This window comes from Lissotriton vulgaris, chromosome 8 (assembly GCF_964263255.1).
Source record: "Lissotriton vulgaris chromosome 8, aLisVul1.2, whole genome shotgun sequence".
Classification (NCBI taxonomy): domain Eukaryota; kingdom Metazoa; phylum Chordata; class Amphibia; order Caudata; family Salamandridae; genus Lissotriton; species Lissotriton vulgaris.
Window position 1 is genome coordinate 827,435,001 of NC_141696.1, and position 15,725 is coordinate 827,450,725.

At 47.2% G+C, this 15,725-nt stretch overlaps 1 protein-coding gene across 1 annotated transcript in view; it reads left to right on the top strand.

Annotated features, from left to right (window-relative positions):
* The window catches only part of AFF3 (ALF transcription elongation factor 3), a 2,122,574-nt gene that overhangs the window by 1,989,480 nt on the left and 117,369 nt on the right, over positions 1–15,725 (top strand). Inside the window, exon 15 of the mRNA XM_086936175.1 lies at positions 6,156–6,219. Within this exon, the coding sequence (XP_086792301.1) occupies positions 6,156–6,219 (64 nt within the window). The remainder of the gene's footprint in view (positions 1–6,155; positions 6,220–15,725) is intronic.

Genomic DNA, 15,725 nt, shown 5'->3' on the forward strand with positions numbered 1-15,725 from the left:
CCTAAAGTGGCTGTCCCAACTGGGTGGAACTGTGTGAAAGTAACTATGGAGGAGAATTTTAACAACCTCTTTGAAGAACTTGCGGCGGAGAGGGGGCCAGGTCGGGACTGGTGACCCTGTACCACTTGGTCCCACGCGATCTACTGGCTAGTGACGCAATAGGGTAAGCAGGTGGATGTCAAAGAAGGGTTGCAGGAACTTCCCCTCTCTATGACGCGTCCTCAGACACCTCCCCCTCTTCTCTATGCATTCTAATAGATGGACATCCACAAAGCGGAGTTCTGCACTACTCCTGCCGGTCCTTCCATCTCCCACTGGAGAGATGTCCCAGGAGGAGATGCTCCTATTACTTCTTTAAACAGAAACTTGAACCCGGGCAGTGCCCGTCAACTCCTTCGGGCACACTATGTCTCTATTGCAGTAACATCAACGGTGACTGGTCTCGGCGCTCTTTTGTCCTTCCTTCCTTGGCTACTACCAGCAACTAATACTCTCTTGCCCTCCTTTTCCCATAGCTCGCGCTGAACGACCTGATCCACCACTGCCCTGGTTCCGTCCTCTTGTTTCATCCTGCATCTTTCCTTTCATCCTGCATCTTTCCTTGGAGAACTCAGAGGTATTTCCTAGATCCTGAAACTTGTGCTTGCACCTATCATCATAGCGCGGACCCTTATGTCCTGACTGTACATTTGGCAGGAAATCGTTTAGTATAGCTCTTTGCATTACCTTGCTCTCTCTCTCCACCGTCCCACAGTAGGGCCAACGAGGGTATTCTCCTTTCTTCTCCCTCTTCCAACTTGAGACCACTTCACTTTTCTTTTGATTATTGACTTCATACTCCTCCCTCACTTTATTCTCGAGTCCAGATGGCGAGGTCATTTGCCCCACCCCTTTGCTATTGTATGGATTACCCTTACATTTAGTCTTTTTTCGCTCATTTACTAATGCCCTAGTGTGTTCACCCTTCCTTTCGGATACTTCTTCTTCTCCTCCTAAACCTTCTCTACTTTTGCCTTCTAGTTTCTTACGTATTTCTCTCTCATCCACCATACATCGGTCAGATTCTCGTTTTCCTTTCAAGTTTCTTATGGTGGTGATTTCCCTTGGTACTTTAATACTGGCAGCCCCATCAACAACTTCAGCACCCTTGGGGGGCGGCGTCGGGTTCTTTGACGCACCTCCCTTTGTTGCCCTCATGCTTTGTTTCCGTGCCTGCTCCCTCCTATGTTCTCTTCTTCTTCCTTTGTATGATATTTTCAGTTCCATTTGATCCTTCCACCCCAGGAGGGTGGGTCCACTTTCTATTATGTAGATAGTGCTCCTGGACTGATTTCCCATGTACATTAAATTCATGACTTGGTAACCTATTACTTTAATCTCCTCCCCTGTATTAGACTTTGGGTAAATGTTTGCCTCTTTGAATACGTTTCCATATTTATTAACTAATTTTCGGTTCCATTCCCTCTTGCTCATCATACTATGACGGGAACCTGAATCTGTTATCATGTCTGTCATCACTCCGCCTATACAGATGGTACATCCCGGGTTTATTTCACTTAGATTATCTTCGTCGTGGCCACCCCTCCTTTCCTTCTTTACTTCTTCGCTTTGTATTTTTCCCAAGGAGTCATGCACATAATATTCATCCAATACGCTCAAGATGTCCTCATAAATATTCCTGATCGTACCTATCATGAAGGCCTTTTCCATTTCTCGGTACTTTTTCCGTCCTCCAGTTCCTAGGCTGTAAAGCAATATTTCAGCCCTTTCCTTAGGCCCAAAGGATACTGCCTCTTCCTCAAAAATTGACATGTAGTTCTCGAAATACTCTTTCCACACACTCCAATCAGTGACATTTTGCTCATCCTCCTCCATAAAAGGCAAAGGTGGCGGAAAATTGTACTTCTGGCCCCACTCCATGTTGCCCGTGCTGTTGTATCTATGATAGCTCATGAAGGTGCAATGTTCATCTCCCTCCAACAGATGTCGGGACGAGAATGTCTCGTTGTGTGCTCCTATGCCACAGATGGAAAAAAAGGAATGTGCTGATAGGGAAATTTCCTTTCGGTGAGATCGCACTTTCAGGCCTGTGGGTAGCGGGTTCCTCCTCCTCCTTTTATTTATTTTTTTATTCCAATGAAACAGGAATGCAGTCTACCCTGACAAGCTCTACTGCCCCCTTCAGCCTCGCCAAATTTCCTCTTAGAGTACTACTCTTCACAAACGTGCTCATGTAATAATAAGTGAACTTCTGTGTTTATTTATAATTTTTTTTTTCTTGACGTCTTTTAGATGTCTCAGTCCTTATTCCTTTTTCCCCTCTGCAGGTTTGTTGACTAGAGTGCATTGGGCAGAATAGCCCACTGGGTGGCAGTACAATGTGGCGTCTGTACCATTTACAGTCTGTAGGGGTGACACTGGCGTCTGTGAAGCTTCACGATTTAACTTTTCTGGGAAAGGGAATTGTTATTACAAAACCCACTCTCGGATGCTCCTCACGCTCAATATACTAGGAGCCCGCCTGTGTGAGTCAGGGAACAGTCTCAGTGCCCAGTTGAGCAATCTAACTATCTCACGCTTCACCTCCCGAGATCTCCCTTGGTTCGTCAGTAAATCTCATAACCAGAAGCGTTAATTTATACTTCAGAGACGTTTGTAAAGGTTTAACTTAGACTTCAATTACAACCTTTCTTTCCTCAACACATATCTTCCTCTTGTGAAAGCCAAATGTTTCCTGATATCGTACCTCAACTTCATCGGAGGGAACATAGTACCGCCCACATCAGCTAAACTTGGGACGTTCTCTGCCTGAATGTGTCTCTGGGTTAAACGCAGAACAATCTGTCTCTTCAACGCAGCTCACGGCTGGAAACGCGTGACAGCTTGCCTTTGACACTTCTTTGCTTATCACCTCTCACCTCTTCTTGACGCTTCCTCCCGCGATGACGAATCTCCACTTCTTCGATTTTCCTTTTCACGCACCCAGGAAGTACCTTCACCTACGCCTGCTCGGGCTCCGCCTGAGGCACCCTCCGGGGTGTTTACCCAAGTCGCTTCTTCTTCCTCAACTCAGATCTGCTTCCCGCTGCATTGCGGTGACGCACTACCGGGGAGAATAACGACGTGCTGACTGGCAGGGATTCTCACCTCAGGTAGGGTCTTCCACTTATACCGGGGTTAAATTACCTTCCTTTCCACCAATGCTCATGAGGTTAACTTTCCGATGCGGTGAGAACAATTTTATGATACTTTCGTTCCTCATCCGCTAGGCTCTCTTTTGGATTCCAGATGCTCACTTTACGGACTTCCGCCTCCTTCAGAATTCACCAGTCAGGTTAACTTTGAGAGCTTTTCCTCACAGAATGTCCATTGCTCTCTTCATCTAGCTCAGGAGCGGGAAAGGTGTCAGGCAAAGTGTTGCTCGATGAATGACAACCTCAAGGCAAACACGCCGCTCCACGCCGGAGACCTGACAGAGAGTCAATGTTTACTTTTGCCTACGCGCCATCAGTGTAGTGTTCCTCAAAGCGCAGAGCGCAGCGCGTATCCTTACTAGTTTTTTTTTTCTTTGATTCTTTTCAGGAGCCGTCCTCGCCTTCGAGCTCCGCATTCACGCCTTCCCTGTGCCCGAAATGACACACGACTTTGCACCAGAGCTCCGATTACCACAGACTACTTCGAGCGGGTGATGGGAAGTCACGGTGCCCGTCCCGACACCCGATTATCGTTCTCCCCCTCACTTGGGGGATCTATCAGGGGCTGATGCGCAGGGAGGTGGTGACTGTAAAACCTTTTACTGGAAGATCAATTGGTGTCAGCTCCCTTGTCACCTCTCGCCGCTTTATATTCCTACGCTTCAATCCGTTTTGTTTTCTCTTCCCCTTCTTAAACTGGTTTATGTTAATTCATCAGTTACAACTGCTCACCCCACGAGCTTTCGTCTCTGTCACAGCTCTTCAACTCAGGTCTTACTTCTCCTCACACATTCACTTTTCAAAAGAACGCCCGATGCAGATCATTTCTCCAAATGCTTCCGTTGCTACTTTCCATGAATTTCTCTTTCAGAGCCGAATTCTCAACTTCTTGACCAAGGCTTTTTTTTTAATTCACTTCACAACGCGGTGGGAACAATTAACTGCAATTTCATCTCCCGCTCCGCTCAGCCTTCTTCATTTGCTTCAGCTGCTCACCTGATGAACTTTTCCTTAGTTTTAAATTCATCCACTCGGGACTTACTCCTCTTCTTTTTCTTTTCACTCAAGAACGCCCGACGCAGCTCATTAACTCAATTCTTCACACGTTGTCCGTGTCCAAGCTTAACTTCTCCCAGGGGAGAGCACCCCACTGACCCTGAAAGGCTATGATCCAGTCAGAAGGTCGCTCAGCTGGTGATACTTCCAACCCAGCTGGGCCCTTGACCGTGGATATTTCAATTGCGTGTCCGAAATAGTTTTATTATTTCTCGAAGTGTATCAAAAAGTATATATAGATCCGCTTGACAAATCCCAATTCATGGGTATTAATAACACGTCTGCCCACAGCGCGTAGAATGAAGCTCCAATGGTAAGAATCGTGCACCGTGGTGTTAGTCCAAGTATTGTATGCTCCCAGCCTTGTCAAGCGGAGAACCGGCTTGTAAACGTCTGGATCCGACGGTCGTGTTCCTGTATTGGTCCATACAGGAACACGACCGTCGGATCCAGACGTTTACAAGCCGGTTCTCCGCTTGACAAGGCTGGGAGCATACAATACTTGGACTAACACCACGGTGCACGATTCTTACCAAATACCATTGGAGCTTCATTCTACGCGCTGTGGGCAGACGTGTTATTAATACCCATAAATTGGGATTTGTCAAGCGGATCTATATATACTTTTTGATACACTTCGAGAAATAATAAAACTATTTCGGACACGCAATTGAAATATCCACGGTCAAGGGCCCAGCTGGGTTGGAAGTATCACCAGCTGAGCGACCTTCTGACTGGATCATAGCCTTTCAGCCCTGAGGATTCGCATAAATGCGATGAAACACGTGTCGGCTGGCTGTTCATCATATTAAAGACTCCAAGATCTACTTATTGAGAGTGCTTTGTTTGGATAATTCTGCCATTTTGTGTTATACATGTTGATTTTGTGTTACTTAACACTACACACACTGTCTTGAGTGCAACGGTAATCTGTTTTGTGCATATAGGGGTAGTGCTTTTCTACTCATTGGAGTGGTTTAAGGTTTCTCCACTCACCGTCTTGCACCTAAATAGTCAATCATCTTTACACTGAAGTGCGTATAAACGGGCTGTGCACCTGTATCTATACTGATCAAAAGCCTTTTCCCCCCTTTTTTACCCCACTGACCCTGGCTCAGCTCCGTTTTCCTCGTCGCCACAAATGTAGTAAGGAATGTCCACACGTGGATATGTTTCCAGAACTTTATTCGGTATCAAATCATTAAACAGGTGCTCCCAGCTTGACAGGACCAATATCTAACAACATTCTATCACTGCCTCCAGAGACAGCTGCGGGTCATACCAAGTGTGCATGAAAGGGGAGGGGGGAAACAGGAGGGAGCGGAAGATACCAAGTGCCAAGATGCAACAACCTGTTCTTAAGTATTAAAACAAAGGCAGTCAACAGTAAGGGATTTTCGCATGGGGAGGCAGGGAGATCATACAGGGTGAGAGGAAGCTGTAGTCTGGCTGCAGGGACCGTTGTCTGCTCCCCTTTGAGCTGGATGGGTGAGAGGGGCGGTGCTTCTTCAGCCCTTGTGCATCTCCGTGGATGTACAGATTTGCAAGTGGTAAACCAGGTCCTGAGTTTGCAGATTCAGTAATTTCGGATCTTAAAAAAAAAACAGACCATGGTGGGCCTATGGCTATGGGGTAAGGGGAAGCCAAAAGAAGGGCAGGTTCTCCAACACAGGGAAACGGAACGCACAAATATATAAATTGCACTCAGAAATATTTGCAAAAGCTCCTCAGTCCTTAGCAGAAAATGTCAAGGATGCCAACATCCATTTTATTTATGATTCCTTGTTTGCCCTCTGTCACCTACCCCTGTAGGCACTATTTCATTAAAAGTGACTGCTCATAAGTAAACCCCTGACAGAAAAGCCCTTTGCCAAGACTAAACATATTTCTATTCTCCTCGTGTAGGCCTCGGCGGGCGGACTACTTTATGCAGGAAGCTAAGCGCATGAAGCACAAAGCAGATGCAATGGTAAGAAATAGTACTCATTTATTTACGGTCATCCTGTCAAGGTTATAGATTAAAATAGTACTTTTGTATGGTTTGGTAGATTTATCTGTTTGGAAAAAATTCTCATGTCTGCACAAAAACACATACACCCACACAACTTTCATACACCGAAAAACTGCAGAATGAGGTTTTTGGTCAGCCCACTTTAGCTATTGGTTTGTTTCGGCAAGCCCTCATCAGGCATTGGCTTTCTGAGCTGTCTGTGCCATTTTGAATTACCCCACAGCATTTTATGGATGTATACATATACAGACTACATGGGTTGGGCGAGCCAGTCCCTTGGATGGTTGCACTTTTCTCTGAAACCAAACGTTAGTCAGGATTAACACGCCACTAGAGATTGAAGCTGTTAGAGACGCTTCGAAAACCCCTGAGGAAGAGTCGATAGGCGACCCGAAATGCATTGGGTTTTGTAAAAAGCATTGCGCTTTGATGAAATCAAGATGAATGAAATACTTATTGAACAAAAAAATGAATGAATAAATTCATGGAACAATAATTTAACCATCAAGTTTTGGAGTGTTGTTTTTGAAACACATGAAATTGAGTTAAGAAACGTTTGGTTTCAAAGAAAAGTGCACACATCCAAGGGACTAGCTCGCCCAACCCATGTAGATTTGTTTGATATTTTTGGCACTGCGAGACACAGTGTAACGGATGCAGTAGCACACAACGAACTTTGTTAAGTTTGGATTAGCAGAGAAATTTGAGTGCACAGAAAAAACGAGTGTTATTATACATATACAGACTAGCACAAAAGTGGTCCACCATGGTGACAGCATTATACACCAACACTTGCTTATATTAAGTATGGGTAAATTGTATTTTTTGCATCAAAGCATTCTGGAAATGGATGCCAACATCAACAGCATCGCTGAAAAGTGGCAGACAACATAAATTTGTGGCTGGCAAGACGCTCACACATCCTGACACCTATAATGTGGTATGTGGGGTATTTGTAAAGCGCACTGTTACTCTAACCGAGTGTCCTGGCGCTGCAGACTGCTGGGGAACCCGTCCTAGTTTTCCCTGTGAGATGGTCCCTTTCTGGGTATCTCCAGGGTGAAACCAGGCATCCCCGGCGTCTGTGGGGGGCCATTGTAGAGATGAGGCAAGCTTAATGCCCAGAGTTACAGAGTGCGTTCCCTGGTTAGAGTAGGCACTGAGGCGAGAATTATCGAATCTGTTGACCCCTGGTCCACAACCCTGCCGCATCGGGAATTGAACCCTGGTCCCGGGCTGTTCTCTGCTTACAGGTCTGCCGCCTCTAACCAGTGAGCCACACCTCTCCACGCCACTAGAAAGAAAAATAGTGTTGTGCTACGCCGAAAGAACCTGAAACAAATGCCACAATATATATGTTTGGGCTACTTTATGTGAACATGCAGGACAGGATAGGATTTTGACATTCCTGAGGCGGAAGCCGGGAGAGACTCATGTGAATTTTAAAACTGTAATTTGATTAATTGTTTTTACCTTTATCTGTATGCTCGAAGCTTTCTGGACACTTGCACTTTCTATCCCACCTGGTCAACCCCGCGCAGCGGATGGTAGCGCTACCGCGGGCGGGGACAATCACTCTTCGGCGCCATTACTCGAGCAGCCCACAGGCCACGCCCACTAACACGAGGCCACGCCCCTTTTTACTTCTTAAGCCGCGCTGAATACAAGCCCGCGCATAGGATTTCGACACTCCTGAGGCGGAAGCCGGGAGAGACTCATGTGAATTTTAAAACTGTAATTTGATTAATCGTTTTTACCTTTATCTGTATGCTCGAAGCTTTCTGGGCACTTGCACTTTCTATCCCACCTGGTCAACCGTACGCACAGCGGATGCTAGCGCTGCCGCGGGCAGGGAAAATCACTCTTCGGCGCCATTACTCGAGCAGCCCACAGGCCACGCCCACTAACACGAGGCCACGCCCCTTTTTACTTCTTAAGCCGCGCTGAATACAAGCCCGCGCACAGGATTTCGACACTCCTGAGGCGGAAGCCGGGAGAGACTCATGTGAATTTTAAAACTGTAATTTGATTAATTGTTTTTACCTTTATCTGTATGCTCGAAGCTTTCTGGGCACTTGCACTTTCTATTCCACCTGGTCAACCCCGCGCAGCGGATGCTAGCGCTGCCGCGGGCGGAGAAAATCACTCTTAGGCGCCATTACTCGAGCAGCCCACCGGCCACTCCCACTAACACGAGGCCCCGCCCCTTTTTACTTCTTAAGCCGCGCTGAATACAAGCGCGCATAGGATTTCGACACTCCTGAGGCGGAAGCCGGGAGAGACTCATGTGAATTTTAAAACTGTAATTTGATCAATTGTTTTTACCTTTATCTGTATGCTCGAAGCTTTCTGGGCACTTGCACTTTCTATCCCACCTGGTCAACCCCGCGCAGCGGATGCTAGCGCTGCCGCTAGTGGGGAAAATCACTCTTCCGCGCCATTACTCGAGCAGCCCACGCCCACTAACACGAGGCCACGCCCCTATTAGCACCCTATAAAAATGTGTATATCTCGGACACGCAGCGGACGAGCGCAGCGGGCGCGCCTAAGGCAAGCCCGTCTGCGCCCGTCCGCGGCCGGCCGGGGCATGGGGCATGCCCCTCTGCCGGTTTTATTAAATACACTTCTGCAGACCTGATCCGATTGCACTCCTATTGGTCCACTCCCCCCCCCCCCCCCCCGCGTCCCTGTCGAGCTTTGAGGCACTGGGGCTTCTTTGCGCCAGAGATACCTTTCCTGAGATAGTAACCCCTACGCCTTCAGTTCCTCTTCCAGTCATCAATCCTCCTTCTATTAATAAGCCTTCATACCCTAATCTTACAGTGACCTATCCAATACACGTTCACTGGTAAAACACCAGTTGGAAATCTTTGCCCTGTTGGATTCTGAGACACAGGACATATTGTTACTAACGGAGACATGGCTCAATGAGGAGTCTGCCCCTGACATTCTTGCTGCAATCCCCACTGGCTACTACATCCTCCAAGCGAACAGAGCTTCTGGTAGGTCGGGAGGTGGGGTTGCAGCGATTATTAAAAACTCTATCAGATTCTCCGCCCTGACTCCAGTTGGTATCCCCTCGGTCGACTATCTTGTGCTGAGATTGGAATCTCCAGTGACCCCTTTTATTTGTGTCCTAGTCTACCATCCCCCCCAGTCCATGCCCAATTTCCCTACGATGTTTGGGGACATGCTTTCCCAACTTGTTATCAATAATTCTAAAATCTTAGTCTTAGTTGACTTTAATTATTGGCCCTTTGATGTAAAAGAAAGTGCTTGCTCTGCTACATTTTCTGATCTTCTATCTAGTATGAATTGTCTTTCACACGTAAAATCAGCAACCCACATTAAGGGTCACATTTTGGACCAGATTTGGACTTCCAACCTGGACACATCCGCCCTTTTCATCTCACCCTGTTTATGGTCAGACCATTTTATAATTTCCTTTTCTCTTATGGCTGCCCCCTGCCCTAGCAGAGCTTTGGAAGGTAACCTCTCGGCCCGGAATTGGAATAGGACCGATCTTGGGGAATTTGTCACCTTACTTAGAACCTCCACCCCCTCTAATTTTGGTTCCATTGGCACCCAAGCTTCTGCCCTCACACACTGGCTGGAGTCAGCAAGTGATATTGTGGCTCCGCTCAGACAGATTAAGCTCAAGCGCCCGCACAACGCTCAAAGGTGGTTCACTGAAGACCTCAAAGTCCAGAAGCTGGGTCTTAGGCAGGCTGAGCGCCAGTGGCGACGAGGCTACGCCCTTGACATGAAACTGCAGTTTATAACCCTGCTTAAAGAATACAAATTAGCTGTCTTGCAAGCTAAGACCACTTATTTCTCAAAAAAGATCGTTGTGTCCGCCACCAAAACGAAGGACATTTTCTCTATTGTGGAGGAGCTGTCAAACCCAGATAGGGTTACCATTAAACCTCTCCCTTCCCGTGCACTTTGTGATTCTTTAAATCTTTTCTTCGTGGAGAAAATTGCCAATATTAAAAATAGCATTTCGTCCTCGGCCCCGCTCCACCCCCCTAGGCCCGGCTCCTCCCCATTCTCTCCCAACTCCATGCAGCTGACCCAGATTCCTCCAATTTTGGAGACGGAGCTTCTGGCTCTCTTAAAGAAGGTTGCCTCAGGATCCCCTACGGACTGTTGCCCTTCCTTGATTCTCCGTGAGGCTGCCCTTCCCCCCCTTTGGCATTGCTGAACAATTCTCTCTCCTCTGGCCTAGTTCCCGGGTCATTTAAAAGGGCCGAGGTTGTGCCCATCCTAAAAAAACCTACGGCAGACCCTACGGTCATGAGTAACTTCCGCCCCATTTCCCTTCTCCCCTATCTCAGCAAAGTCCTTGAGTCTCATGTTACTAACATCCTGAGTACTTTTATTGAAGACTCTCACTTTCTCGACTCCCAACAGGCCGGATTTAGACCCAATGTAAATGTATGTAAATGTATTGGCATTTATATAGCGCACTACTTACCCGTAGGGTCCCAAGGCGCTTCGACCGCTGCGAAACCCTTCCTGGCTTCCCTGAGAGATGGTCCCTTAATGGGTATCTCCAGGGTGAGACCAGGCATCCCCGGCGGTCTGGTGGGGCCGTTAGTGAAGATGAGGCAAGCTAATGCCCAGAGTTGCCGAGTGTGATCGCTGATCAGAGTGGGCACAGAGGCGAGAGAATTATCGAGTCCGCTGACCCTGGTCCAGAAACCTGCCGCGCCGGGAATCGAACCCTGGTCCCGGGCCGTCCTCTGCTCTCGGGTCTGCCGCCTCTAACCAGTGAGCCACACTACTTCACTCCACACTACTTCATTCCACGGAATCTGTTATACTTTCAGTCATGGAGGAGTTGCGGAGAGGGGCCGATTCTAATACCAGTCAGGTCTTGGTGCTCCTGGATCTGTCGGCCGCCTTCGACACGGTCGACCATGATATCTTGGTCGGCCGTATCAGGGAGGCTGGCATTCGGGGCACCGCCCTTGACTGGGTTCGCTCCTTTTTGAGCAACCGCCGTCAGGCGGTTCGGCTCTCTCAGTTCTCTGCTGATGAGGTCGGGCTAACCTGCGGCGTCCCGCAGGGCTCCTCCTTATCCCCTCTTCTTTTTAATTTATACTTGACCCCCCTTATTCTGTCCTTACGAGGCAGCTGTGTCACCGCGTTTAATTACGGGGATGACATTCAGCTGGTCTTCGATATTAACTCTTCGGACCAGTCCATCGATATCTTTCAATCCATTCTTTGTCATATTAGCGACTGGATGGGGTGAATCACCTGAAACTCAACCCCGACAAGACAGAGTTGGTGCTTGTCAGGGGGGCTGCCAATCCTTGGAAATCCATCTTTTGGCCCACGAGGCTGGTTTCCCCCCGAGTCCTGTCAACTCAGTAAAAAGCCTTGGGATTATCATCAGCAATGACCTCACGATGAAGCCCCAGATTAACGCGGTAGTCTCTTCTAGTTTTTTCCAGTTAAGGAAAATCCGAAAGATTGCCCGCTTCCTGACCACCGAGGCTCTCACCCTGGTCCTGCTGGCCTTAGTCATCTCTAGGATAGACTACGCCAACTCCCTTTACGTTGGTATACCGGCATACCAACTGAAGAGGCTACAACTTGTACAAAACCAGGCTGCACAGCTCATTTACCATCAGCCCAAACACCAACACGTTCGTCCTTTGTTAAAGTCCCTCCACTGGCTCCCTGTCTCCGAGCGCTGCAAGTTTAAATTGGGTTGCATTATTTTTAAGTCCCTTGCTGGTATAGGCCCCTCTTTTATTTCTTCACTATTGCACCCATATGTTCCCTCCCGTAATCTCCGTTCCTCCCATCTGGCCTTACTTCAGGCCCCGACCTTTAAACGCAAAAAACTGGGAGGACTTAGGTTCTCATTCCTTGCCCCGTCTTTCTGGAATGCTCTCCCTCTAGGTCTAAGACTAGCCTCTCTCTACGCCCATTTTAAGTCCCTTCTTAAAACCCACTTGTTTTGTAATGCCTACAATTAACGCTTCTCGCCCCACGGACTGTCTGTTTCCTTTTGCTTTAGCGCCAAGAAACCGCTGGGTGTTAGTTGCGCTCTATACGTTTTTTTTACATTACATTACATTACATGCAGGAAAATAGCCACCACATGATTCATTATGGCGATCGATAAGGCCTGCTGCAGAATTTTTTTTTTTTTAAACAGTAACACATTTACTAATTTTTTATTTGTTTTCAGGGCGTTAACATCAGAACCAGTATGAGCTTTGTCCCATCACTCAACTTCAGCTCCAAACCACTCCTGACATGGCTCCATCATATATGGCTGAGCTTATTTAAGTGCAGAAGCAATGCCACTACAAAATGGCAAAAACCACAGTTGATGGACAGAATGCAGAACAATGTCATACATTCACCCCAGTACAGAGATCTGGGCCTAAATCCATCGTTTTTTTGCACTCCACACCACCCCAGTTCAGACATGGCCATATGCAAATCAGTCTGACCCTGTGCCTCATGGGAACAGTCCAGCCCGAACTGCCAAGCCATGCCTTCCCTGGACCGGAAACAAGCTTCCGAGGACCGTTTTCTGGCATTCCAGCCGTCTTCAACTCGGCTTGCTTGAATCCAGTGGTGTGGAGAGCATCGGTCTAAGCATACCCATCCCTCTCGGGGTGACTAATGCAAAAACCACAGTTGATGGACAGAATGCAGAACAATGTCATACATTCACCCCAGTACAAAGATCTGGGCCTAAATCCATCGTTTTTTGCACTCCACACCACCCCAGTTCAGACATGGCCATATGCAAATCAGTCTGACCCTGTGCCTTATGGGAACAGTCCAGCCCGAACTGCCAAGCCATGCCTTCCCTGGACCGGAAACAAGCTTCCGAGGACCGTTTTCTGGCATTCCAGCCGTCTTCAACTCGGCTTGCTTGAATCCAGTGGTGTGGAGAGCATCGGTCTAAGCATACCCATCCCACTCGGGGTGACTAATGCAAAAACCACAGTTGATGGACAGAATGCAGAACAATGTCATACATTCACCCCAGTACAAAGATCTGGGCCTAAATCCATCGTTTTTTGCACTCCACACCACCCCAGTTCAGACATGGCCATATGCAAATCGGTCTGACCCTGTGCCTCATGGGAACAGTCCAGCCCGAACTGCCAAGCCATGCCTTCCCTGGACCGGAAACAAGCTTCCTAGGACCGGTTTCTGGCATTCTAGCCGTCTTCAGGGAAGACATGGCTTGGCAGTTCGGGCTGGACTGTCCCCATGAGGCACAGGGTCAGACTGATTTGCATATGGCCATGTCTTAACTGGGGTGGCGGAGTGAGCTAAAGAACGGTGATGGATTAAACCCAGATCAGTTGACTGGGGGTGAGTGTTTGTATTGTCAACGCTCTGTCCATCACCACCTTTGGTTTTTCTTTTTACTACAAAATGGCCGTCACATTTACCAGCTTTATTTTGAAGCTCGGTAGGGCCAGTGAAAAATTAAAATGAAACACTTACTGTGTCTGCCTTTTATCTCCATTAAATGAAAGCAGCGTGAGCTTTGCCCAGCCACATCCCAATGGCTTTAAAGTTTCCTGGATAAATATAGGTTCCTGCCTCACTGTTTTCTGGCATCGAGAGCTCCAATCCTCCCTTCCACTGTCTCCTTGCTGTGCCCTCTCTCTTTCTCCTTTTCCCAGTTTGCAACAATTACCCTGTTCTTCCTCTATGTTCGCTTGGCTGTGCACCCTTCCGTTCTGTAACTTTCCATTAGTATCAGTTCTTCTTCCCTTTGTGACTCCTACCCGCAATAAAGTTTTCTGCCCTTTCTATTTCTGCCTCCTCCATTTCCTTCGCACAACCTAATTCTCTATATTCAACTCCAGCTGCTCCATGCTCTGCATGTATTTCTCCTTTCCACTGTCACCCGTTGTCTCTCCAGCCTTTTATGGATCCTCTCCCCCTTGCAGCACTGTTGCTGCCGAGTGACTTGCTATGCAAGGGCGGGGAGGCAGGACTGGGGGTGTGACTGAACGGATTGGTGTCACTACAACGCATCCTTTTACATCGCATGCCTTTACAACGCGGTTTTTACCACGCAGTCCATTACAACGCATAATGCTTTTAGGCGCTGGATAGTGAATTATTTAATTTACTATTCCAACTCCAGTCCCCGTGGATAGCAGGGAAGGTGTTGGATAGTAAATTAAATATATTCCCTATCCTAGAGCGCCCCCCAGCGCAATGCGTTGTAATGGTTTGCGTTGTAATGGTTGCGATGTAATGGTAGTGCGTTGTAAAAAATGCGTTGTAAGTGATGTTCCCCGACTGAACACCTGAAAAATGTCATAGGAAAGTTTTAGGAAACTGGCAGTTTAAAAGGCTACACGTTCTCCATAAACAAACATTTTCAAATATACAATCAGGTTTGGATAAAACAGACTGTGTAGAAGAAGAAGGAATGGATAAAGAAATAAACTCCTTGTAGCTCCTCCCTTACATAACACTGCTTGCTGATGAAAATATCATGAAAAGTTACTACTAATTGCTGTGTACACTCATTTTAAATACTCTGTTGTCTTTCATGCTTGAGACACTTTGCAAACATTCACTTAGATATTGTAATACATTATTACTATAAGAATACCATTTGTGAGGGTGCCTAGGAGAAGGTCTCTTGCGTAAAGTGGGCCCTGCTCAACACTGGCCCCTGGTCACTGCTGCTGCAATGAAACATTGCTTCACACACACAGGTACTGTATTGGGCTTGGGCCGTTCACCTCATGGTCCCTTCAACATAGATCCAAATGCAAAGCACTGCAACCCATCCGTCTCCTCTCACATCCTATCTAGGGAGGAGCTGGTTGGGTTGCACCGCTCCGCATAAGGATCTGGTGAGTCTGTGTGAGCTAGGAATATGCAGCCATGATTGTACTCGTTCATTGGATTTACGAGGGAAAGAGCCATTGGTGTGACAACACTACTTGACTACCCTGGCGTGTTGCATGAGTATGAGTAACACGGCAAGGAGGTGATGTGGTAGACAGCATTTGCTGTCCTGAGGAGACCCACGAAATTTACTGGGTCTTGTCAACACTAAAGAAGGGAGCGTCTGCTATCGATTTGTTTTTCAACACAAGGACTAAAGATTACATTGGACTGTGTAGTATCTATCAGTGGGTCATCCCTTCGAGTTACATTGCTTATGTGTGTATCATACCAGCACTAGTTTTCACTTTGCACTTTTGAATACTGCACCGTCTACACCAATGTACAACACAATACCACTGAAAAGTACATACATTTTTGTAATTTTGTGCAATTCAAAGGCTGTATACATTCTGTGTCCAGGTTGACTATATATACTCGAATTGTAAGTTTGGCTTATTCAAACATGAAACAATGTTTTCAATAAGACCCATGGAATCTTTGTTCTTGTTGCATTTCAAAACCATTGGGCATAACCCCTCCCCTGTATACTGTTGGCAGAG